Source organism: Eriocheir sinensis, chromosome 26, assembly GCF_024679095.1.
Source record: "Eriocheir sinensis breed Jianghai 21 chromosome 26, ASM2467909v1, whole genome shotgun sequence".
Classification (NCBI taxonomy): domain Eukaryota; kingdom Metazoa; phylum Arthropoda; class Malacostraca; order Decapoda; family Varunidae; genus Eriocheir; species Eriocheir sinensis.
In genome coordinates, this window is record NC_066534.1 from 14,860,735 (window position 1) to 14,887,217 (window position 26,483).

Sequence of the window (26,483 nt, forward strand, 5' to 3'; positions counted from 1 at the left end):
TTGATGGCGATGATGGGTGTGTTGATATAATTTGTTGAAGATGACGGTAATTCTTTACAAGAGGTCCGCCTCCCCTTCCGCCACTCCAGACCCCCTACCCCCCAAGACAAGCTTAATTGGGGACCTGTGGGGAATCGGGGTTCTGGGGGGAATCAAATTGAACAATGGGCCTTCAAAATATCCCTAAAAAAATCCCAAATATAGGGAAAATTCCCTTGTCTCCTTAGCAAAGGGAGGGTCGAAAGCACAGAGTTATATATAAGTTGTATATAACTCTGTGGTCGAGAAATTTTGGAGTCCCATATTTCAGTCAAGCTGCGACTGTTCATTTAGTTATTACCTTGAAATTTAACCGAAGAACTGTGTGCTTCTCTCTCTCTCTCTCTCTCTCTCTCTCTCTCTCTCTCTCTCTCTCTCTCTCTCTCTCTCTCTCTCTCTCTCTCTCTCTCTCTCTCTCTCTCTCTCTCTCTCTCTCTCTCTCTCTCATTTCTGACTTTGCATCTTTCACCTCCTTGAGAGAGAGAGAGAGAACATGAAATGAGAAGGATAGGAAGAGAGTGGTACAAAATTAGTGGGGTATGACATAGGAGTTATCTGAGGCAAGTATTGCTTAAGTAACAGACCCTCACAGACTAAAGATGCCAGTTTTGATGACCTGCAAGACTGGAAGCTTATCAAACAATTCCACTACCAGTGTCCAAACATCTGTAGTACACTAACGGCCCTGCATAACTTTATAATTAAAAGATGAAATAGTATATAACTTTTATTATCAGATATCATTAGAATTATAAGTGATACATGTATTTTATTGTATTAAAATTGAGCTTACTTAAAAAAAAAAGTAATAGTAGTTACTGGAAGTATAAATGAGCACTGACAAACTGGATTAAAACTTGGCATACAGCAGTCTCTCACATATTCACACTTAATATGGCAGTCTATAATGTCTTCAATATCTGAATGGATGGATCAATTTCTAACTAAACCTTTCCTAACCTACTTAGTCACCATTACTGGTACGTCACACCCACCTATTCATTTCTAGTATCTTTGCTTAGAGGTGAGAGTATATTTTGATTTTTTCTAGAATTTCAGAAGCTTGAAAGATGTCATGTGACCATTACATCGTACTGTCTTTCCATGCTTACATTCGTTACATTTGGAACAAGCTGAGAAACTATTAAAAACAAGTGTATCAATCTTGGAAGGCTACAATGTTATTTTTTTCCCAGTTTTGCAGATTAATTCTCCCAAAGTTCAAATTTTCCAAAAGCTTTAAATGATGAATTTCAATTGTACATAAGAGAATACCGTACTTACTATCATTTACAAAACTAAGCAATGCAAAAAGGTAGCAAAATAAATTTGTTTGTAGTCATGAGCCCAACAATACCAATAGTCAACTTGCAGCATAACTCAGTTCACTACAGACATTAGCACATTCACCCTAATGATGCATATATTTAACACAATACACTCAAAAGTTGGTTTGGGATTGTTTGACTTCTATACACTCAAAAGATGGTTTGGGATTGTTTGATTTCTACCTTTAAATTTATTTTTTCATGAAAACTCAGAATACATAAACATTATAGTGAAGAAAACACTTTAGAACTGGGGAACAGACAGACCACATCTGGAGCATCATATTACGATTAATGGACATAAGGAATTAAAATACTGCAGCATTGTTAAAAAAAGGGAAAAAACATGAACTGATTGATAAAATTGTTACCCTGCACTCTAAGTCAACTAACCACTCTAATCTTATGCTGTCAGTTGCTGCTGCACTAATACGCATCCTCACTCACCCCTCCTAAGGTTGTCAGGGCACAGGTAATACTACTTATGTTAATACTGTTCTGCATCTTCAGTTCTTAAAAAGCTGACTAGACAAAGGAGTACTAATCTTTTTGTGAATTAGCAATACCCTAAATAAGAGAGAATTCCTGATCAGCAGCATGACAGTTCAGATAACATTGATATTAAAAGGTATGAAAGTGAAAAAATGTATGCTAACTGAGTATTATGTATATATTGCACAAAACCTATATATTATAATTGCCTATTTACCTACTTAGTTTCTATCTTACCCTATTGAACTGTATGAAATTACTAAATTGTACAAAGAGGTGTGTATCACAATATTTGGTCACTAACGACTTATACAAAAGCACAATCCAATAAAAATTCAATATTCATGGAACTTTTTTTCTTAACAAGTGATTCTCAGCCAACTTGGTTTTCATGAAGTGACAAGGAAAAAAACAGCTGTATTCAAAGGCGCACTTCAGATATTGTGGCAATACTTAACCTTTCACAAGAATTCTTTCTTCCTTCATATTATTGCTCACTCATTTTTTCTGCTTTACTGCTTATATTTCAAGTCCTAAAGCCAGAATACTTGTTGAGTGTCTTTTGTTGATGTGGAACAAACACTGAGACTAGAATTTGAACTAGCAAGCCTTCACACCCTTCCCGTGTTAAAGTGTACTTGTTGCTGTGTTTCCTTGGGAATGGAAGAAACGTAGGCATGGGAATTATAAAATAAACATTTTGCCACAAATGTGGAATAAAATCTTAATGATAATAGCTAGATAATGTATTTGTTATGAATACCATTGCTTTCCTTTTATAAAGGGAGCTCCACCAAAGATTTCTTATATAAAAAAGCTGACATAAGAATCCATTAGTTATCCTTGTAAGACTGCACATACCCTCTTAATGTTTTTTTTTTATTCGGCTGAAAAATATGAAGGGTTATCATAAAACTATATGGAGGCTATGGTGTGTCAAGAACTTAAACTATTGACTAGCTAAGTATCCATATACCCACCTCAGATCCATATCAGGGATAATTCCACCACCAATAAAGATGACTTGAGTCAGGTGGATACAACCCAAACCAAACAAATATGAAGTACTGACCATGATGGGGAATCTTGAGGGGAACAGACTGATAGTTTTTTGACACAACACATGACTGATTCAAAGGAACAAATAGTAACTGGCCATCTTTGAGCACAGCCCAAAACACTAGACACAAATTAGCAGGATCCTTAGGTTACAATTAAAATTATATATTTCCTACTGAAAGAACAAACAAGTGGTTAAAACAGCAAGTCTTACTCAGCACAAACCAACTGCTGTACCACTAATCAGAATACGTAAATTGTTTCTTTCATGATAACTAGTTCACAGAAACTTTCACATCTAACCTGACTAGCTTCATGTAGTCTCTGTATATCACTGTGTCATATTCTTGCTTAACTCTGTAGCCACCACAAGCACCTGTCTTACAAACAGCTTTTATTAACCTTTTACATGAGGACAGTTCATACTCTTTCGTGAGGTGTTTTAGCTTTCTGTTAATTCTGCTCTTCAATGTAAATGCGTTACATAAAACATGCATGCGGTATTTTGAGAAAGGATGAAGATAGTAATGAAAATATGTTAGAGTTTTGGTATAGATATAACAGCAAAGGGAGTGAGAGTGAATGATCATAACTTTGTGAAGCATGAATGAGGATAGGGTTGAGGGAGTGTGTCAGGGGCAGACCACAAGTGAAATGGATCAGTAGAATTGGAGAGAGGGAGTTGGCAAGCAAAGGACAGGATGTGCTGAGAATGAGTACTGTAACAAGGAGAGTTGGAGAGGTTTCTGCTGTGGCCACCCATCTGAAGGAAGTTAACATCAGGGTACAGGGCATCAGATATAGATAAAAATAGGCTGCAAAATGAGTACCATGAAAGTGGAAAGTATTAATCTCTCAATTTTAAAACTAGTATAAATATGAATCTCCTTGTAGATACTGTTTCTAAGCTCATATTAAAGTTTATCTGGCATGACTATATATTGTCAGATAATTTTGCAAATCATACAATAGAGGAATCACAGCCATCAGACATACAGACACTAGTAAAACTAAACTGACTACTTTCAACCCCATATACACCCACACACACATTGTCCTGATTGCCACAAATGGGGGAGGGATTTTCCACTGTTACCTCAAGCTTTGATATTTCCCTCTGCAACAAATAAAAAAGGCACTGTCTAATATTTTCTTCTTACATATTCTTCCATTTCATTGTGTACTTTTCAAATTTTGCTTGTTTATAATGTATATATCATATTATCAATACTTTATTCATGTTCAGCCAAATTTTGTTTCTTCTCTAACAGTGATAATCGCAAATGATTCCTCTGAATTAAAAGACTGGTAAGCGTTCATAGGCTTTCAAACTTTGTTTGTGTCTATGATTCTAGGATTGTTAATTGCCTGGAATAAGTAAAACCTGGGAAGTTTTTTCTGATACCATGTTTCCTCAGGGACCGTCCCTTGAGTGGGTGGCCACAGCAGCAGACTCTAGTTTTCTCTCTGCCTGTGTGTTTTCAGTTTTTAAATCCAAGAAAAATCTGCATCATTATTTTTTTGCTTATGCTCAAAGCATGAGGAATAAAGCATCAAAACTTGTTTTTAAAAATGTATGCTTCAGCAGCTCCTGTTTACTAATAAAAACACCTAAACCACCCAGAGTTATTAATACAAAATAATATTAGTAGTGTGAGGTGAGCCAGGCTGGAATATGAATTAAGCATCAGGAATTTTTACAAGTTTTAGCCTGGCTATAAAGACTTCATGTAGTGACTTATAAATGAAAGTTTGGTCTAAATCACAGCTGAAGCATTCCAAGACACCCGTATTTGAATGTGATCACCGATACTCAGATCCAAAGTGTTAGCGCTTAAAACTATATCCACAGTTTAGCACTGCATGTCTTCAGGTGATGACACGTACAGTGATGTTTGTATACTTGAAATTATTCAAGATCGCAATGCAGATTCATTACCCTATTAGTAAACTTTCGTAAGTAGGAAACAAACTTTTTAACTCAGGAAATATGAGTACGGCTACAACTTGAATTCTCTGCACTCAGTCAAGTGCATTTTTCCCTGAAGTTGCTGATTATTTACACTGAATATGAAACATTTGTACACAGATACGCAAAAACTTGAAAATGGGAATATGAAGTCTAGTCCAACCATGGCAGGATACAGTTCTTGATGACTGAAACATTGTGATGCCACTCTGTGTGATACACTCCTGGCACCTCATAGATCTTGACCTTCCCAGCTTTGTCCAGAGTATGAAGTCCAAACAAATCTTGTTTGTAGAAAGTCTGGTCCTTCATTTCAACTATATTTTCTTGACTGTCATAAAAGCTATAGTGGCTGAAAAAAATGGTAAACATATGATAGATGGTTCATAGTTGCTCATAGTTTCTACATATAACTAGTGTTTTCATGGCAAGGAAAACGAGGAAAATTGTTCCAAAACTGCCAACTGAAAGACGAAGGTACTTGCCCCTATTGCACATCCTTAGTGTGTTTAAAATAGCTGGAACATTGAAAATATTCTAAATGTAAAGAAAGACAAGCAAAGACAAAGCAAGATACACCTAAACGGACAAGCAAGATACATGTAAACAAGATAACTGAAGTGCTTCAAACTGAACACCCTGCTTTCCTTACCTGGACTGCCAGGGAGTAATGACACCATCATCTGGGCCTCCAATCAAAACAAGGTTCTTCAGCTTTAAATAATTTTGTCGGTAATCCTCTTGGTAGGAACTGTTGATTTCGTTGTTTATGTATGGGAGGTAGTTGTTGAACCTGTCACAAAGATTGACAGTGGAAAATATATTTCAATGGAAGACACTTAGCCAAGAATGTAAATACTAAATGAATTATCAGTACATGGAAAAATCTTATGTCGCAGATACTACTGTATAATATAGCAAAACGATACACGATTCAGTCCAGTGATTTTGTGGTAGTAAATTGCCAGTTGGCAGAGAGACTACCTCTAATGCTAGGGTTTTTTCCTTCCTTTTTTCCACAATTAAAAACAAACAAACAAACAAACATCAGATGCTTCTCTTTTACTGCAGACAGGCCCCAGGGATCTGTTGGATACTTGGAATCTGAGTATGAACCCAAACTTCCATATCTGCCAAATTCTCTTTCAGTCCCTAATCCCAAAGTATTTTATTCTTAAATGTACACTCCAAAACATATTCTTTTGTTACTAAGTCTCACCCAATGACCCCCAAGCCTGCTGCGCCCTGCAAAACATGTTCCATATATCCTTAATGTTTGGGCCCTGGCTGCATGTCTTTATTCTAGCTTCAACCTCCTGATACATATTTCACCTGTTAAAGAAGAATTCCCTGTGATTAATAAATAATATGAAACTCCAATTATAACCAATAAGGACACATATCACCATCAAGTACAGAACAAGGGAAAATATACAAACTTGTAATATAACTTTTGGTGGTGGGGATCATTCCAGTAGTTTGCGACAGATATCCTCTGGCCAACTCGGGAGTAAAACACCTCATATACAGTTTCTTTTATATACTGTGGAAATATCAGACGAAGAAATCCATCTGAAAAAGAAAAGGTATTTATGAGGCTCTACTGTTGCAAGTTATGTTCTACAAGAAAATGAGATCACAGAAAATGATAAAAAGTTAAATCATTTTCAGCTAACCTCCATACTGTCCAGCTTGAGGAGACGAGAGGGAGATGAAGGTAGTGATGTTGTGGTCTGTAGTTTCCACAATACCTCTGCTTATGATGCCACCTTGTGAGTAACCTGCAATAGAAGCTTTGATAAACAGTGCTCCAAAAATGATAATATAAAATGTCTGTTTTAGTTTTGTTTTTGATAAACTTTAGACTAAAAACCAATCTTATATAACTTTCTAATGACAATCTAAGATTTTATACATTCTACATCATATGTCTGAGCATAGCAAAGAATCAATCAAAACTTAACAGACAGTGTGATGGAAGTAGCTAGAAGAGATATATGATGTTGCCCTCTGCTGTCATGAGAACAGAGGCCACGTGCAGCTAAAGTCTATGCCCGTAACATTACCTTTACCCTCTGCTCATATAAAAATAGTTTAAGGCATGAAAGAAAAATGAAATAGTTGTGACATCAACCTGACTACTTAACAAAATATAATCAGTAATGTCATGGCTTTCTATGCCTGTGTTGCTTACCTATGAGTATGACGCCATCGGTAGCCTCCCGCATGATGGGCAGCATGTGGGCATGGTAGGTCTTCACCTGGTACCACAGAGGGGCAAGGGAACGCCATCCATGCAGTATGTCGATTACATGAACCTCAGTCCCAATGTGATACTGGAAATAAAAACCTGAGTTTAGGGACATTCTCTTATCACAGCAGAATAGAAGATATGCAGATAAAATTAATGCAAAACATTTTTATGTTGTATGCTTATGTATACCTTTATAAAGTGATAATAGCAAAACCAATGAGGCCGAGTTTTATTTTGGTTAAGGATTGACACTGAGTGGAGCTGACCATTGTTGGGAACTAGCTGCACCTCTAAGGCTACTATACACATTGCCAACACCTAACTGTTGGGCATAGGAATTATGCTGTATGCTCCTTTTTCCTGCCCTACATTACGGAGAAAATCACAAAATTAACAGAAAATGTTAAAAGTATGATATGTAAAGACAAGCAAACTTATGACTTAAAGATGAAAAAGTCAAGAGACAGAGAGCACCCGTGATCACAAAAGTATAAATAAGTGCGGCAAGTTTTGATATAGTAACAATGATAGAAAAAGTAAATTTATCATGTCCTGAATTAAAAAGTCAGTGACCCAAACAAACAGCAGCCCAACAGCAGCGAACATTAACCCAACAATGACTTTGGTCCATAACTCTGCCTAATGCACAGTCCATACAAATGTTGAAGAGAGCAGAGCAGCGTATTACCCCGGTAGATATTGCAATCCTGCCTATGCTTCACCTTAACCTATACCTACTTCACCTATGGCTATGCTTCACCTATGCCTATGTTTCACTTATGCTTATGCCTATACTTCACCTATGGCAATGTTTCACCTATGCCTATGCCTTACAGTTATCGTTGAAATGGTTAATTATTGGTGACTTTTTGCAATAGTTAAGTGCCAAAAAACGATAACCTGCCACACCACCTGCCCCCTGAGATAACCTACCACACCACCTGCCTCCTGAGATAACCTGCCACACCACCTGCCTCCTGAGATAACCTACCACACCACCTGCCCCGTGAGATAACCTGCCACACCACCTGCCTCCTGAGATAACCTGCCACACCACCTGCCTCCTGAGATAACCTGCCACACCACCTGCTTCCTGAGATAACCTACCACACCACCTGCTTCCTGAGATAACCTGCCACACCACCTGCCTCCTGAGATAACCTGCCACACCACCTGCCTCCTGAGATAACCTGCCACACCACCTGCTTCCTGAGATAACCTGCCACACCACCTGCCTCCTGAGATAACCTGCCACACCACCTGCCCCCTGAGATAACCTGCCACACCACCTGCCTCCTGAGATAACCTACCACACCACCTGCCTCCTGAGATAACCTGCCACACCACCTGCCCCCTGAGATAACCTGCCACACCACCTGCCTCCTGAGATAACCTGCCACACCACCTGCCCCCTGAGATAACCTGCCACACCACCTGCCTCCTGAGATAACCTGCCACACCACCTGCCTCCTGAGATAACCTGCCACACCACCTGCCTCCTGAGACACTCGTGAGGCTGCAACTCTTCAAGGCACGTTTGTCCACCTGTCTTATATGCTCGGCCAGAAAGTCGAGGCTGAATCTCAGGTCCCAGACGCCATGGATGATGAACACCGGCCTGTAGGCTAAGCACGTCACGAAGAGGAGCTTGGCGCAGAGCAGCAGTTGGTGTAGCGGCCTCATCTCGGAGCGGCGCCTCTCCTGCCCGCGGCCGCCAGCTGATCGCCGCCGTGACTCAGCTGGCTGGTGGTTGCGTCATTTGTTTACGTCGGGGGAACACGGCGGCGGGAAATTCGTTTTAGGCTACCACTTAATTGATCGATTGTTTGGAAGTTATACATGACTCATTTCATTGCGGTCCTGCTAATACAATCTAAGGGGTAAATTTAACCCTAAAGGTGATGTTACAATGTATAAGAATATATTTGCTTACAAAATAATTACAGAGGATATAATTCATTGTGAAAATTACATGCATGTGCAAAGCTTATATTCTAGAGTTTTACATAAACTTGATTACTTTCTTGGAAGACCGTATACACGAGCTGTGACTTTGTTGACTTAAAACTATCAAGCAGTAGTATTTTGCAGAGATCAAGGTGGACAGCCTGTTCCTTTCGATAACCCGTGTATTTAAAACTGGACTCTCCTAGTGTGGTGTTGAACCTTGGAATCTGGAGTGATGCCTGGCTAGATCTGGTGCCTACATTGTGACATCAGCTTATTTTAGTAAAATGGTTGAATAAGTATGCTGAGGAGATACCATTTACAATTTGGTGAACCTGGTTGAGCTTTAGCTGTGATACTCTTTTGGCAACTGGTAGCCAGCCCAGAGCCTTGTAGTAACTGTGGTCAATGTGGGTGTGTGGTGGGATCGAGTCTCATGACAGTATTGATTCTGTTCAACATTATTTCAGCATTCATACCTCGTAATAAGTTATGCACAGTTGGGTGGTGGCCGAGTGGTCAGCATGCGGGAGTGGTGAGCCCTTGAATCTAGGTTTGAGTGCCACTGATGCATGCTGACAATTTTCAACCATTGCCGAGTGGCAGAAGATTACCCACATGCTGCCCAGATCTTCAATCAACCCTAATCTCAGTGACTTCGGTCAAGTGGAGCACTGGGGGGTAGCACGGCCCAAGCAAGAGTCATATATCTTGGCAGCTGCTAATGGACTGGAGTCGACCCCACAAGAAAGGCTACCATTGCTATAGACAGCACCTAATAAAATAAAAAAAGAACTGCTTTTTTTCAATTTATCTTACTTTTTCTTCATGGCTACAGTTATTCAAGCAATTCTTTTCTTATTTCTATTTCTTCAGAGCACACTGTACATCCTCAAACATCACTAGTATATGGCACCACATTGTCATGCAGCAGTCAAGAATGCATGCAACCCATAAATCATGGCCACACCTCCAGACTTAAACACCTCTGATATGTTACAGCCTCTCTGACTTCCTCAAGAGATGGGGGCAGGGGAAGGGTATCAGTGGGTAGATCAGTATTCACTGTATATAGCCCAGCAGTTTGGGGCTACAGTCTACAGCCCAACAAACCCTCTGCCTATCAATGTCTGAGACAAGGCAAGAAGCTGATGTTCAGAAAGCATTTATCCAAGAGGCAGCAATGAAGTAGAGCTTTTTCAGGGCTCAGTAGTAGGCAGTTAGATGTTCCTTGACATCATCAGTGAGACTCATTGACAAAGCTCTCCTTTCTCAAGAGAACTGAGCTACATGGCAGAGGCCTATATTGGTTCAAGTTTCGAGCAAGTCTGGCAGAACATTTCTGTGTTATCCAGCATCTCCAGTAGGGCAAAATTGCTGCTTGACCTTGAGTGTTTTCCAATGCACTCCTTTACAGCTTGGAGGTATCCAAGTTCAATAGTGGTCGAGTCTCATGGACACAGTTGAGTGGCCCAACATTAATGTTTCCCACTTTACTATAGTTTCATTTCTTCTGTCTCTAAGCAGCATGTGGTTGAACGAGAAATGAAGAATCAAAGGCATGAACCATATAGAATATATTTTTGTATTTAAGTTATTTCACTCCTTGGCTTTTAACTACAGTGAGTTATCCACCACAGCCTTTCCTTATTAAGTAGAGTTCAAAAGAAATGATTAACACATTTACCTTACCAAGGATCTTGTGGTATGGCTTAATTTGTAGTATAATAATATGGACTCATCTCTCTAATGGCCATAACAGCATTCAATATCACCTTGAATCAAGCTATTGGTAGAAAGGCTGTGACCATTTGAGTTAATTCCGAAGATGCAAAATTAATAATCCTTTGTCTTTTTTTTTTCCTTCATATGAAAGCATTATAATGGGTTTGATTCTTTAAGTGATAGAAAAGCACTGGATTCCTTCCAAATGTCTAACTCATTTACCAGACAGTAAATAGCAGGTTGCCTAACCACTCAATCTTGTCCAGTCTAACGATACAGACTTTGAGCAAGAAATAAAGTAAAAAAGTGGTTAGTAAGATTCTACCTGGTTCATAAAAGAGGCTACTGGAAGAGTAATTGGGTATAGTAATTTATTTCTTTAATTTGTTTACACACCTAAATGTCAGAGACTTTCATGTCTCATCATTCTATGTTCTAAATATCCTATACATGCTCCTCCTCAGCTCATACAAAGCAAACCTGGGACAGTCTCAGCTCCACAGTGGAATACCAGGCATTGTCTCCTTGAGTCATGCAGCAAGGAGCAGCAATATTGTCAAGGTTGCAACATGATTCCATTTAATTTTACTATACAGGCTAATTTTAAATCATTCATATGCTAAGCAATATACAGAGGACCTGCTTTATTCTATCATCCTCTTGCCATGTACTACAGATTTTGAGTCTAGGAAACACTGAACAGGCATATTAGCAGCAGTCCATTGACCACTGTGATGCTTGGAATAGTAACCTTGACTTTTATATTTCACGATCTTCATATCCATTCAGTGCTGGTCCATTCACTTGACTGGGTTTAGCAGGGTGCATCATACTGGGTCTGATGTCAGCCTTGAGTCGCCCAGTCTCCATTCACTGCCATCCAATTAATATTTCACCTCATGGATGTTTTTTCCTGTCCAATATTTGTTCAAATATATTCCAAATTTCAATGTCTATGCCAGAGTAGCTGGCACATGCACTGCTTAGGTAGTACACTTAGCTTTGTAGTCTGTATCCATAGACTGTTTTTGTAGCAATAGGCTACAGTAATAGGTTTGATATTATATATGAAATTGGAAAATGCAAAGTGTCAAATAAAATCTGTAAATTATGGTAAACCTTAACATACTCAAGGAAATCAGCACAAGGGACATCCTTGCCATTTGTTTATTGAACTTTGCTAACAATGGGAGTGCGCATCAAGCAAATTATGCATACTGATATACTGCCTTTCTCTATGAAAACTTTTCCCCATGAAACAAGTTTTCTTGTATCCATAAAGTATTCCATTATTGTTAACCTTTTCATTTTGTACAAAGCCAAAACTTCTTCTCTTCCTGGGAAGTAAACTTATTTTACTGCAAAAACAGTTAAAATTTTTGACCACAAATTTAAAATTTTCCTTGTGAAATCTCTCAATGCACTTTGGCTAAAAGTTAAGTATCTTAAAATCTTAAAACAAGACTAATTAATCTACATAGATAAATATAAAACAGTAGAAAAATTAATAAAGTACATATGTATTACAAAAATACTGCATAAATGTTGTTACAAAATCCACAACTATATACATATAGCTAATGATGATATGTAAAGATGATTTTATGCAACTGTACAAGATTTTTTTAACTAAACCCAGAAGCATGCATGTCTGGTCAGTGTGCCTGTATTCTCCTTGGACAGTCTGTACAGGTGTATAGAAAAGCCTGTCTGCTGTAGAGCTTGCTAAAATAAAGATCAGTCTAACAGCATCACTATATAGCTTCTCCTTTTAAACAAATAATGCATGGTTCAAGTTTACCTCACAAAATCTTAATTCCACAAAAGGGTTTGGTGGCATACAAATGTGGCCACTAAAAATGCACAAAAAACAACAAATCTAAAAAAATTCACCTCGGCTCCACAGAAATCACAAACAGAGCAAAAGAGCTCATGTGCGTCTAATGTATGACTCTGATTTCTTTATTCATGGAGTAATGATTCAGGTCTAGTTAACATATCCATGAAATTAGAGCAGGATAATATAAAGGAATCAAGATAGACGGTGATTATCTAAACAACCTTAAATTCAAAGATGACATTCTTACTTAATCAACTCCATAGAAAGAGTCTGAAAGTAGGTTTGAAGATGAATATAAAGAAAATGAAGCTATGTTTAACAATCAGTCAGCAGGACAGCTAATAATGACCAAAAACAAAACAATTAGTGTAAACCCAGCTCAGGAAAAGAAAAAAAAATCAGAGATGAAATAGGATGAGATGGATTAATTTTAGGAAACAGTAATATCATGAATAGCAGCTTGGCACTCACTGAAGACAAAAGTGCACAATTATTGTATTATGCCAGCCCTAACAAACAGTTCAGAAACTTGGTGTATCACAAAAGTTTTAGAGAGAAAGTAAAAAATTCCACAAAGAGGAATGGAAAGATAAAAGGTGAGCATAACATGGAGAGACAGTGAGCAAGAATTTCTGATTAGGGAACAGACAAAGGTTGAAGATATTTCAATGACGATTAGGAATAAGATAAGGACTTGAGAAGGTTATATCATACATAAAACTGATAAGTGATGGACAACCCAAACAACAGAGTAGCAACCCAGGTATTGTAGAAGTCGAGGCAAACAGAGGATTAAGCAGAGATGAAATCAAAGCCTTTTCCAGAGCACGCTGGATTGCATCAGACAGAAAGAGGTAGAGGAAGGGTAAGGCCTAGCTTTGTCCTGCACTTGACTAGAAATGGGTAAAGAAGATGGTAATGATAATGATGAATAAAATGCAGAGTAATACCTGCAAACAAAGTGTATGCAAAATGTCATACGAGGGCAAATGGTGAATAAAATGTATCAAATAAAAAGTGAACATAAAATATATATATACTTAGTGAACACTGAACATTACTACCAAAGAAAACTACCACCATTTCCATGTACCAATAGAGTACTGGCCTTTACCAGCACAGTGCTTATACGGAAAGGCTGCAAGTAATGCAGTCCGGTGTTATAATATGCATAATGACCTTACTAAGAAAGACCATTCAGTGTTTGCTGCATAAAGGGCAGCCTTTTCATCAAATTTATTTTTGTAAAAATCAAGAGAAACATTTGCTGCTCAGAGAACTAAAGGTTCCTGGAGATATTTTGTTTTTATCTTGCACTATAATTATTTCTTTATGCATATGAACATCATTGTATCAAAGTCTTTCTTTTGTTAGTTAAAAGTAAAAAAAATACTGATAAGTGGCCTCATAATATCACATGATAAAGAAAAATACTTTCAAAAATGTTTTTTCAGCATCGAGTGTCTCACTCATTAGTATTTGTTCTATTTCATATTCTATGACCTGAAGATATTTCTATTAATATTATTTCACTTATTGAGGGAAATCTTTTTGGTACATATTATGGATGTGGATGTGCAAAGAGAGACATGTAGCTCAAGGGCACTACAACACTACCACCACTGAGGTTTTGAATAAAAATATCACAATAATGAGATGCAAAGCAACTAGTTTACCCGGAAGAGTTCTCCAGCAGACACATGCAAGGTGTGTCTATGCTGAGCTTCTCCGTACCTTATATATATTTTTAAGAAAAATATGTATTATAAAGTTCATGATAAATCTCTCAACCCAGGAAGCCTCATGGCTGTGTTGAGAAAAACTATGTTTATATACACAAATTATATACACATGAGTATCAAAAGCTGGATCTGTACATGCTGAGCTGCTTAAGCCTACCTTAACCTAGCAAGGGCTGGCCAGTTAGCTAATTTCATACAGCAGGTATTTCTTCATGATCATAGGAAGGTCCAGCTCGTCAATCCTGCAGGGAAGCTTGTCGCCAAGCTCCTGGCGCAAGAACACCCGGGTGAGGTGCTTCAAGGGGAGCGGAGACTGGCCCACCTGTTCAGTGAAAGGATATGACATCAAGTAATGTCTGGAAAGCATTTTTTACCAATAATGGGTAATGTCTTGGGATAACACATGGAAGAAATAAAGAAAAGAATATGACTGAGTAAAAAAAATATAAGCAGGACAAGAGGATCAATAATATTTTTTTACTAGGTATATACAGAACTTGTACATTACACTGCCTTTGAAATATAAATACAAGCATTTAAAGTATTAAAAAATAATTTGGTATTGTCATGATGAAAGTGCATATTTTCTTTGGATAGGTGTAGAACTTATACGTATTTGAAATTACTACCCACTCTTGTGCATCACAACCCAAAATGTATTCTTTACCTTTAGATATAATTTTCTCTGGTCATTGTCTATCAGAGAGGAGTGCTTTATGATGGTCAGGTCGAAGCGCTGAGCTGCCTCCAGGAGGGGGATGAGGACGTCGGGTCTCTTCGTGAGGTTGGGCAAGCAGTTGAGGAGGCCACGAGGGTCTCTGCTCTGGCTCTGCATGACCACCTGAAGTGGGAAGGGGATTATGTCCTTCAGTAATTATAATCAAATGACTCACAAACATACTCATAATTATTATCTTCAACATTGAATTTTATCTCTAAATATCATAATGTTATGACAAATATTTTCATCACAAATTACAATACATATAAACATTATTTTTACACTTGGGAAAATATTAAGGAAGCCCTAAATATGTTTAAACACACAAAAAATAATGAAACAGTAAAGGATAAGACAACATTGTGAATCAGCAGCTTGGTAATATAATAATCTGACAAAGACAGTAACTTAATTGGCACCTGAAGGATGGATTGCCTAGAGAAGAATCCTCATATTTAAGTTTGTTCACTCTGTGTATAAAAGCAGAGCAAACTGTCTGAGTCACAGAACACTGACAGTCAGTATAAGTTCATATGTCAGTTCAGACATTCCTCACCTCAGCACCATGCTTCAGGAAAAGGTTCACCACTTCCACTTCTGGGTTTTCATTGGAGGCCAGGTACTCCCCAAGGGCTGGCTTGATTGGAGAGTTATCCTCACCCACAATCACAAGGTTTGGGTTGGCACCTCGCTCTAACAGAAGTTTGAGAATCTCCAGGCGGTTGGGAATCCCCTCACTACAAGCCATGTGCAGTGGAGAGCCAATGATGGGGGAACTAGCATCCAGATTGGCATCTGAGCGAGGATAAAGCAAAACTTAAATTAGGTATCCGATGCAAAGGTCAAATTTAGACTAAATATAAAATGGACCAGACTCCTGAGGTATCTATGCATTCTTATAACTGATCCTGGGAGTTCGTGTAAAGGGACAGCCACAGCAGAGAAAAATATTTGTTCTATCATTTACATCGGTCATCTTTTTTACGTGCCAGCTTATGGTGCTGGTAGGCTTTCCTGAGGGGCCTGGTTGCATTATTTCTATTCTAAAACACTTTCCTCACATTTTAAAGAGGTTCATTAAGATTTACTATGTCTACCTTTTTCCTGCTTAGATATTTCTTTTATTGTACTTTTCTACATTTTATTAAAACGACCAAGCCTCTGCAATATGTTTTATTTCATTGCCTTGCCAGCATGTGATTAATTCTCTCACCCCTACCAGACTTGCTTAATTATTCACAATATTAATGCTTTTGATAATTAGCAAGACTGACTCCTAAAGAAAAAAGTACAAAAGAGTAACTGATTGGTTTGCCCAGAATTATGGTTGAAAAATTAGAATGGCTGAGAGGGATGAACAAACAAATACATAAAACAAGGGTACTTACTGTGGTCCAGCATGAGGCGCACCATCTCCACGTCACCTTTGAGGATGGCCAAATCCAGTGGTGTGGGCTTGTTGTACGTTGACTCAAAGACGACGCGTGCGCCCTGCTTCAGGAGCAAGTTGACGATGGGCACAGAACCTGAGAGCACAGCGTAGTGTAGGACTGTCCTGTTGAGGGAGAGTGGAAGACACATAAATCCATCATGTGAAATGAGATGAAAGAAAGTAACTGTGAAATTTTGAACTTCAGTTTGTAGCAAAATTATGAATCTTTCTTGCGATGCTCAATTACAAGAAAAGCATTCAAGTGCATCTATCTTCACAAAACTGATGCTGAATTTGCTCTTGCATTTGAACTCATTTCATACACTATTACCATTAATATTAGGAGATAAATGCACAATGAATTGGGCACATGAAGATGGCTTTTCATGTACATTTATGTAGCAAGGTAGTCTCGGTGATACGCAATGCAAATTAATTTTGCATTCATGCTTTGTAATCTTATATGGAATGTTGTTGATTACATGTGGGGATGAATACGGTATGAATATTATAAATATCATGTGTGTTACTATGAAACTAAGAATGCATAAAACTAGCAAAAAAAAGAGCTACTTACATTCATACTATAAAGCAGGATTACTTCTGATATAAAGCTCATAATGAAAATATATCCTCATCAATGCAGTGGAAGTTGTTATAGTAATTTGATTTAAGTGTAATCAAGTACAAAGGAAAACCACTGAATGAAACTTAGTTATTGCAAGCAGCAAGTGGAAAAAATTCAAACCTGTAGTCATGATTTAGCCTCAAAAGTAGCATTGACGTTGGCCCCAAAGGAGATGAGGAGCAGCACTGCCTCAAGGCCCTGTGGGACAAACCACCTTCCATGACCACTCAGTGAAGCACCTCAGTCCCTCACACAACAATGTCTCATGATTTGGAGGTATGCCATAAAACACTAGGTGAGGTAAATATGAATGAAAAAAGAAATGGTTTGAATTGCACTTGTTAGCTGCACTATTCATGCATGCACTATTTTTTTTCTTATAGTATTAAGTGTAGCTACCACTGCTGAACAATCAGTCCTCATTTAGAAAACTGGCTAATCAGAGAGTATCATAAAGAAAGAATGAGTATCAGGGCTGAAGAGGCAGAACAAAAACCAACACTATTTTTATTGCAAGAATCACACTGTACCTATATAGTAAGTATGTGTAATAATTGTGCATTAAGACTCACTTGAAAAGTAAAGCACAAAATTAACAAGTAAATATGATCAATAAGACCAGACAAGCTCAACACTGCAATGCCTTTGAACTCCAGTGCATGCTACATGAAACACATCACATTCCTACTTCAACACACTGCGAGAGAGTGCACATATATCAATGAGTTACTTGATGTTCTCCTAAATCAAAAAGAACTTTTACACTGTATGTACTAGACCAGTGGGAATGCAGAAACATATAGTTATTGTAAAGCACCCTAAAAAATATGTTTATGCTACAATTTTCATGTTTTACTGCAATATCAAATGTAGGTACAGTGGCAGATAAAGATATGAATAAATGAAGACTCTCTCTCTCTCTCTCTCTCGCTGTCTCTTAGGGCCTGTGTGGTCTGGTTATCTATGTAACTCTCTCTCTCTCTTGTTATTTGGTATATTTGATATTTCTATGCAGGTTGATAATTTTCATGGCTATTTCAGAAGAATTTGCTGTACCCGTTTGTAGTACTGAAAATAAAGAATCAATAGGCATTAAGAAACTACATTGAAGTTGCCGTAAGAATCCTACAATTTCCAACATTCTTTTAAATCATGAAAGAGAATATTACTTGAAAGCAATGAAATTACTAAGTAACTTTTCCAAGGGCAACTTAATGTATTGGACCTATGAGTGAAGCTGCTTGCCGGCAATGAATAGTTTGTCTAACATAGCATATACTACAAGGAACCATGAAGCAATACAAGGACAAGTTTCATGCATGTAAACATCAGAAAGTTTCTAATGATTAATCTGGTTCCAAGGAAATAAAAGTCACTGCCGGCACTAGGGGACCAAAGGACAGAAGCCCCTACCAGCACCAACACACCCAGTCTCTGCCCAGGACACATAGCAATCTATATCCTGTGTTTACACTTTAATGATGATACACTTTAAAGCCACCTTACATAAACGCAATATCTCCCACCTCCCATTCTATAAAGCCAACAATTGTGACTGCTACATCACAAAAAGTAGTTCTACTGAAAAATTACTTAATCAGTGTATCACAATGTAAGGCAAATGGCAAAATATTTCACCTAAAAGGGATTTAATGTCTTACAAAAACTATATGGCTACTGGTGGGCTGACCATAAGCTTGGGTGTGTCAAGTGACCTGGAGGCTCATATTTCAAGACCTGGTTCCTTGCCTTCACACCAATGAGTGAAAATGTATCTTTTCAGCATTAGTCCAGCACTGGGCCATGATAAACAAAAAATGTGTGCATATAGGTTATGTTGATCTCCGTTTAGATAAATAAATAAATAAAAAGTTTATTAATGTTATTAAGAACTTATTAAATAAAGAAAAAAGGGAAGAAATAATAATAGCATGTAGTTAATAATTTGGATAAACCAAGTAGTATGCTGAAAATAAAATGATAAAATGATAAAATGATAAAATGATAAAATGAAACCTTCTGAGACAGAGCATATTGTTAGTATCCATGCTAGGGTGAGCAACACAAATAATGAATAAACGAATAAATAAGTAAAGAAACAAATAAACAGAGGTAGAGAGAAATAACACATCAGCAACATCATGAAAGCATGAAGTGTACAGTGTTGAGTGGTTGGTGACATGTTCAGCTGACAGGGAAGAACTGACACTGGTGAAGGTGACTGCTGGGAACTATGATGCCATCATGGCATGCTCTCTGTAGGCTCACTTTAACAGCCATGGCATTAACATAAACAATCTAGTTAAAATTATATTGCTGAATAGAGAAAATGATAACAATCAAGATGGCACAACCACAGTTTAAAGTGCACCTCTCACTTCATGTGATGCACTTTCATGTCAAATTTCCCACAAATAACTAATACTTCCCTTCTTAAAAATAAGAAACCCTTAATCAGATCTAAAATAGCTAATTAATATATATATATATATATATATATATATATATATATATATATATATATATATATATATATATATATATATATATATATATATATATATATATATATATATATATATATATATATATTATTTTAGCAACATTTTTAAGCTATGGTACAGTGTAAACATGTGTAGTTTGGAGGCATTGTTACATCTTGAGGGATACATGAAGGATCAAGGATGAGAATGAAGGTGACATAAATGAAACTTGGCCAGGCCAAAGAACCAGGTCTGTCCCCAGCAGCATCACTCACCTTGAGGGTCTGAGTGAAGTGGCGCAGAATCTCAGCACCTGAGATCATATCACGGTTTTCCATCTCATCTGATGCATCCTTAGGAAAAGAGTGGAAAAAATTGCTACATATATAAGTGGTTCTGTAGCCTTTATCATAACTGAAGTACTGAGAGGACATACTCCTAGCAGGAGTGGGTGCAGCACCATGTGCAGTGATTATGGTCAAAGGTTTCATAAGAAAGCAGAGCGGTTTTGAATATGGTGTTCTAAGTCTTTGATAAAAATGTGAGGGAAGTTTAGTGAGCTTTAAGTTAGCATATAATAATCAGAAACAGACATGCATGTGCTGAGTGCAAATGTTATATTGGTGTATACCAAACACATTATGGTAATAAGATGATTCCCTGGTTGTTTCTGATCCAGGATTTTGCATCAGTAATCAACAAGGTTATCAGATTAAACAGAGGGTATTGCACTTATTAATAAACGACGCTGTTCTCATTCATAACAAACAGTTCCTGATCACATGTAGGACACTGTACATGATCTGAAACCACCCCTGTATTTGTTTATTCTGTTTCCCTGAGCTAGAGGAGCCTGAACTCAGTGTGTAGTAGCCTACACATGTTACATACGGCATTTGATGATTTTTTTTTCATGCGCACGTTATCTTACACAGCAAGTAAAAAAATATAATGTACTGCCTGGGGGTTGGGATGGCATGTTCCTCCCTTCTCCTTTGTTGTTTACTTGCAACAATAAACTATGAATCAATCAATCAAATTATCAGTAAAGTTTATGTAAACAGTGTGGTGTACTTCACTATGACAAATATAACAAATTCGAGGACACAAATCTGTCATGTGAAATGAACATTAATCCCTGGCAGTGATAAGCTTCCCAGGCCCAAAATTTACATAAGAGACTCCCTTGTACTATGCTGTGAAGGCAAACAGGAGAATGAGAAAAAAAAAAAAAAAAAAAAAAAAAAAACCTTGCTTCAGGTATGTGCATAACTTCCCTCGATATCCTTTGATAAGATCTGAACATAACATGCAGAAAGTGTTATCAGTAACATAAGGACTGCAAAGCAAAATACTGAAAGGATGGGGGAGTTACCTGCTGAAGGCGACAGCACTTCATGAGCGGCGTGAAGCCCTGGCGGTCCCTGGCGTTAGCGTTGGCGCCGTACGACAGGAGGAGGTTGAGGAGGGTCGTGTTGAGGGGGTTGACGAGGTTGATCTCTGAACCAAAGAAATACCGAGTGTTGGGGTTTGCTCCGTTCTCCAGAAGCAATTTGGCAGCATCGTGATGATCGTGCTGTTGGGGACACGACAAAAAAACACGTAGAGCACTTATGCCTATTTCCTTCATCCTTTTACGAGAAAAAAAGAAGAAACGGGAAGGCTAAGCAGGCCACAATGATGTTTTCCAATAAGAACTTACTGGAAAACATTCTCGTGGAAGGAGACGTGAAATGCGCTGCTTACCTTGATGGCGAGACGCAAAGGTTCGTCGAAGGCATCGGTAGGGAAGTCATCCTCGAACTCAGGAGGGATGTTGAAGTTGACCTGCGCCCCGTGCTTGATGAGCGTCTTCATCATCTCCGTGTAGCCATGTTCCGCGGAGAGATGCAAGGCCGTGTAGCCGATCTCATCCCGAGCGTTTATGTCACACCCTGCCAAGACAGAAGACAGGCTGTGTGACTGAGCTGGGTCGGTATTCTCAGACACTTCCACCTCTCACTTAAACTATTTCCAGAGGCCGAATAGGTGATTATTCGGGTTTTCATGAGTGTTTTTTTACGTTCATAGCACAGAAGAAGGGTCAAACTACCACCAGGATCATAAAGTACCTCTGGAAATGCCCCAAACCCCTACGATATCCTTGTCAAATGTGAGTGTGTAAGCGGCTAAGCGTTTGAGAATATGGTTCCAGTAGATCATACACATATATATCTTTTTAATAGTAACTGTTGATTTAAGTACATTAACTACCTTTACCAGTACATCTTGGACAATAAACATACAATGAAACCCTTACAACTCGGCATTTTATAACTCGGAACTTGAAATAACTAAGCAAGGCAAAGCAGCAGTAGGGTTCTTGCGCAACAAGTCATGAGAGCTTGAATAAGACTGAAATACAGGCTCCAAGAGAGAACCATGTAATATGACTTCTTAATTGCTTCACGCTTTAATGATTCAACGGCCAACTTATGCAAACGAATGTTACCGACATAAAAAAAAACAATCCTTCTTTAACGTTCCATTTTGAACTACCCTCACGAATCCAGGTCGTCGTGTACCTGCACTTCATCTTCGTATGTTAATTTCATTAGGTCATGGGATTAAAAAAATTCGCTATTGCTATGCTTTTTTTTTACTTACCTAAAGAAAATTCCCTCAAAAGAAGCAGGTTAAGTAATATTTCCCCTGAGAAGTATGCACCCACTCCCTCTAGCACTACACAGAGTAAGTCCATAAATACACAAATTGACAAATAAAGGAAAAAAACACAAAGCTTCTCGCCACGGCTTACCTTCGCCGATGAGGAACTCCGCCGCCTCGGGGTAGCGCTGCCACACGGCGTAGTGGAGGGGCGACAGGCCCTGCGTCACGGGGTCCTTCACCTGCAGGAACACAGGCACACATCAGGCACTGGCTCTGGAGCAGGCTGTTCACTTGACATGTAATAGCTACTAATGTTAACATGTGAAAGGCAAGAGCTTTATATTTATTTATGTACATTATGTCGACATTTATTTATTTATTTGCAAGTCATCCAGTGTAGGATACTGCTCATGCCTCTTCTGTTTCGGTGTGGCACTTGAAAATAAAGTCGTCAGTGGGTCTTGGTAGCGTCACGTATACTGTATGTTAACTCTATTATCATACATATTACTTTAAGTTGACATGGATCGCGGTGTAGAGTCTCAGCCACCCTCACAGTTTGTTCACTAGAGGTAAGTTTTTAAGTGTGTGGGTGAGTTAGGCAGCGCACTTTTCAGCCCCCGCCCTGCTCTACTGTTCAGCCCCCGCCCCGCCCCTGCCCCGCCTGTGCTCACAACTCAGGACTCACGTTGGCGCCACACTGCAGTAGGAAGCGGAGCTCCTCGATGGGCGCCAAGCGAACTATGGCGTCCGCGAGCTCTCTCTGGATGGATGTGTCGCGCGGCTCTTTCCTCCCGCTGGTCGCGTCTCGGCTGCTCTCCCCCTCAGACTCCGTCCCTGAGGCGTCCGCTGCTCTCTCCTCCTCCTCCTCCTCCAAGTCCGCTTCCTCCCTCATGTCGGGGGATATTGTTTCCGTGGGCATCCTGTGTGGCGAATGGTGGAATGGAAAAAAAAATAAAAAAATAAAACATAAGAAAAAGAATGATCACTGGAAGAATTCAAAATTTCAGCCAAGATAAATCTAATTAACTAATTAATCAGTAATGAACTTATTATTCTCTCTCTCTCTCTCTCTCTCTCTCTCTCTCTCTCTCTCTCTCTCTCTCTCTCTCTTCTTTGTTGTTCACATGCAACAATAAACTATCAATCAGTCAATCAATCTCTCTCTCTCTCTCTCTCTCTCTCTCTCTCTCTCTCTCTCTCTCTCTCTCTCTCTCTCTCTCTCTCTCTCTCTCTCTCTCTCTCTCTCCCCCCTCCCCCCCCACACGGGATGTCTTCTCGTATCTTTACTCGTCGGAAACAACCTCCACAAATACCCAGGGGGGGCGGGGGGATGGGAGGATGAGGTGCCAGTCCCTCCCCTTCCTTCCCTCTCGAAAACTGGTGAAGGGCCAAACTTCCCCGCAGGGTTTTCCCCTCGTCATGGCAGCAAATGTCGCCGTTACTGCACGCGGATATTGTATACTTTTGTTTGTTGCATCACTTAAAGCATCATTTTATCATTCAATGTGTAGTCATGATTCAGATGAAACGTTATGTAAACAAAGCAAATGAAAAAAAGTCAACTACCTTCTGGTTCCGTCACAAATCCCAGCAAATAGTCTCGCCAAGCTTTGAGACTTTGAGGTTCCAGGATTGTCTAAGTTGTCCAACATCACTGGGAACACGGGGCAAGGGATGTTTTGCGATAAAGAGTGTCAGTGTTTCGAAGCTGTATTCCAATTGCCAATACGCATTGCCGACACACACATCAAAAAGAGGGGGAAAAAAAAACTACCTCTTCCTGAATTCGAACAAGCTATAGTGCATTTGCCTCACGACTGAGGAAATAATGTTTACACCCGAAATAGTATCATGCTCTGTTTTAGCTCGCGTGGAGTGAGCGCATCGTGGTGGCGGGGAGGCGGCCAGCGATCTCGAGGATTGCGTCACACACAGACAAAAGACGCCGCACTGTCTCGCGAGTTTCCTCACCACACGCAGCAAGCCATTCAAGAGTAAGCTAAACACACACACACACACACACAAAAAAATAATAATATAGTTATTTGGAAGTCTCATTCATCTCGTTTTGGCCTTGAGTCTACCTTGAAAATACATATTGAGGAAAAAAATGCCTCTGACGGTGAGGGTCAGACTTAGCTGACTGAAGCACCAACTTGTAACTTTACCATGTTTTGATGTCTTACATTTAGCTCCTTTAAAACGCTGTATTGATATTTTCGTTGCTCTAACAGTCTTTGTTTCCGTTTTGCAAGTTTACAAATCCCCTCAACCTTGTGCATTCTTCTTCCTCTCATGTTCACAAACTTTTGGTTTTCTCTGGCCTGAGTCTCGCCTAAATGTTTACTTCCCCGAGGCCACGAGGCACAACGAGGGATAACTGCGCTGTTATGAGAGACGGGCGGGGCTGCGGGTGCCAGAACCACGTGAGTGTTGGGGGGGGGGGGGGGGGGTGGAGGGGAGGGAGGGGCGGGTGTCCCAGTGCCACAAATAACTCGTGCCTTCCTAAGATGGGTGCCCAGTTTAGCCGCCTCTCTCCCCTTCAGTTTCCTTTGTTACCTATTCAGTTCACTCTGCGGAAATGAGCGAGCTGTGGCCAGTGACTTCGTTTTTCTAGTTTTCGGATTATGAATTTTTGTACTAAAGTTTACATTCTGTCAAGCTCCGTTTCAAAATGTGAAATTATGGATGCGTCTTCCTCAATCATATTTCATAATGTAGAAACGATAATGCTATTTATAATATAATATCAGTCTACGGGGACACGCGCTTGCCTTCACTATGTCCTTTGTTGGGAAACATTAATTTTATTTTTTATTTTTTATTCCCTGGACTCGATAGTTTAACTTCCCCGTCTGGTTTCATTACATTCTACTGGAGACAATGGCGTAGTATTGTAATGCACTTTGTGAACACGAGATAAGTATACCTTAAATAACAGAGGGGATCGCAAACCTTATTTTGCAATAAGCGCACGAACACACACACACACACACACACACACACGCACACACACACACACACACACACACACACACAAGAGACAAACCACACCAACAAAGCGGCTTCTGTTGCCAGGAACTAAGTGACGTCGCCTGGGGAACCCCCGGCAAACCACTATAATAGTTACATAATAAAGTAGCTTCCTCCAGCTTGAAGAGACCCGCCGTGGGATGGAACTAATACTTAGAATTTTTCGCTAACGGATGAATCTTTATAGTAATATAAAGGTCAATGCGTGTACATGTTCAGGGACATCTCTCAGAAGAGGCAGCGAGGCCTGGCTGGCCGGCAGGGTATTCCTGGCCGTCACAACGCCTCGCCCAGCGCCACGTGGCTCTGTTTACGCCATCAGCTGACAGGGAGGCGATGACGCAAGCTAAGTTTGTGGGAAAGTTGGTTTTACCCTTCATTCTCTCTCTCTCTCTCTCTCTCTCTCTCTCTATATATATATATATAATTTATATACTCTATATATATATATATATATATATATATATATATATATATATATATATATATATACACACACACACACACACACACACACACACACACACACACACACACACACACACACACACACAAATTCTCCTTTCAGTGGGAACTATAATTACTTCCAATATTTTATAAAGATTTTGATAAAAAATTAAGAGATTGAATCACTGTGAACTCGCGTGCTGGCTGTGTTTCCCACAAAGCACTGACTGCCACTGCTCCGAGAGAGGAGTTCCTTGTGCGAGCTGCTTGTTATACCACAAACCCGGAATATTTGTCACCACGAATAAGAAAAGCCGCCATTGAAATCCATGAAGTTAGAAATAGACGTATTTTAATCCAAAATAGGGATAATTATTGTTCTCTCGCATTTTGTCCGTGTGCACAGGGCACCACTGCCTGCCGGCCCACCTGACGGAGGCGGCGCCGCCGGTACTCACCTGGCGAGCGTGGACGCTGGGCTGTGGCTGCTGGCGGCGGGCTATCCTGGGCCTCAGGTGGAGAATCACTCAGTGGCGTTCAACTGTTTTTCTGTCTGTCTAACTTACACTTAAAATAATTCTGGTGATGTCTTAGCGTATCATGGCGACTTTAATGTATCAGGCAGCCGCGGGTCACTTACACGCTCGCGACTTGTTCTTGTCTGAGGTTGGCCACGCCGCCCCGCCACTTTT

General features: G+C 39.4%; 1 protein-coding gene and 1 pseudogene across 2 annotated transcripts; both read right to left on the reverse strand.

Annotated features, from left to right (window-relative positions):
• Positions 1 to 753: 753 nt before the first annotated feature.
• Positions 754 to 8,888, reverse strand: LOC127003807 (lysosomal thioesterase PPT2-A-like). Its single transcript, XM_050870859.1, has 6 exons — positions 8,687 to 8,888; positions 7,082 to 7,223; positions 6,564 to 6,668; positions 6,327 to 6,459; positions 5,540 to 5,680; positions 754 to 5,239 (listed from the first exon to the last, which is right to left on the reverse strand). Exons 1-6 carry the CDS (start codon positions 8,822 to 8,824, stop codon positions 5,041 to 5,043), a joined length of 858 nt encoding a protein of 285 aa, XP_050726816.1. The 5' UTR covers positions 8,825 to 8,888; the 3' UTR covers positions 754 to 5,040.
• A 2,282-nt stretch (positions 8,889 to 11,170) lies between these two features.
• Positions 11,171 to 26,462, reverse strand: LOC127003809 (ankyrin-1-like; annotated as a pseudogene). The gene is made up of 10 exons (XR_007757409.1): positions 26,250 to 26,462; positions 22,997 to 23,231; positions 22,457 to 22,547; positions 21,406 to 21,593; positions 21,035 to 21,235; positions 17,297 to 17,374; positions 16,505 to 16,671; positions 15,673 to 15,911; positions 15,063 to 15,236; positions 11,171 to 14,717 (listed from the first exon to the last, which is right to left on the reverse strand). The product of XR_007757409.1 is annotated as an ankyrin-1-like (transcript).
• Between the last annotated feature and the right edge of the window lie 21 nt (positions 26,463 to 26,483).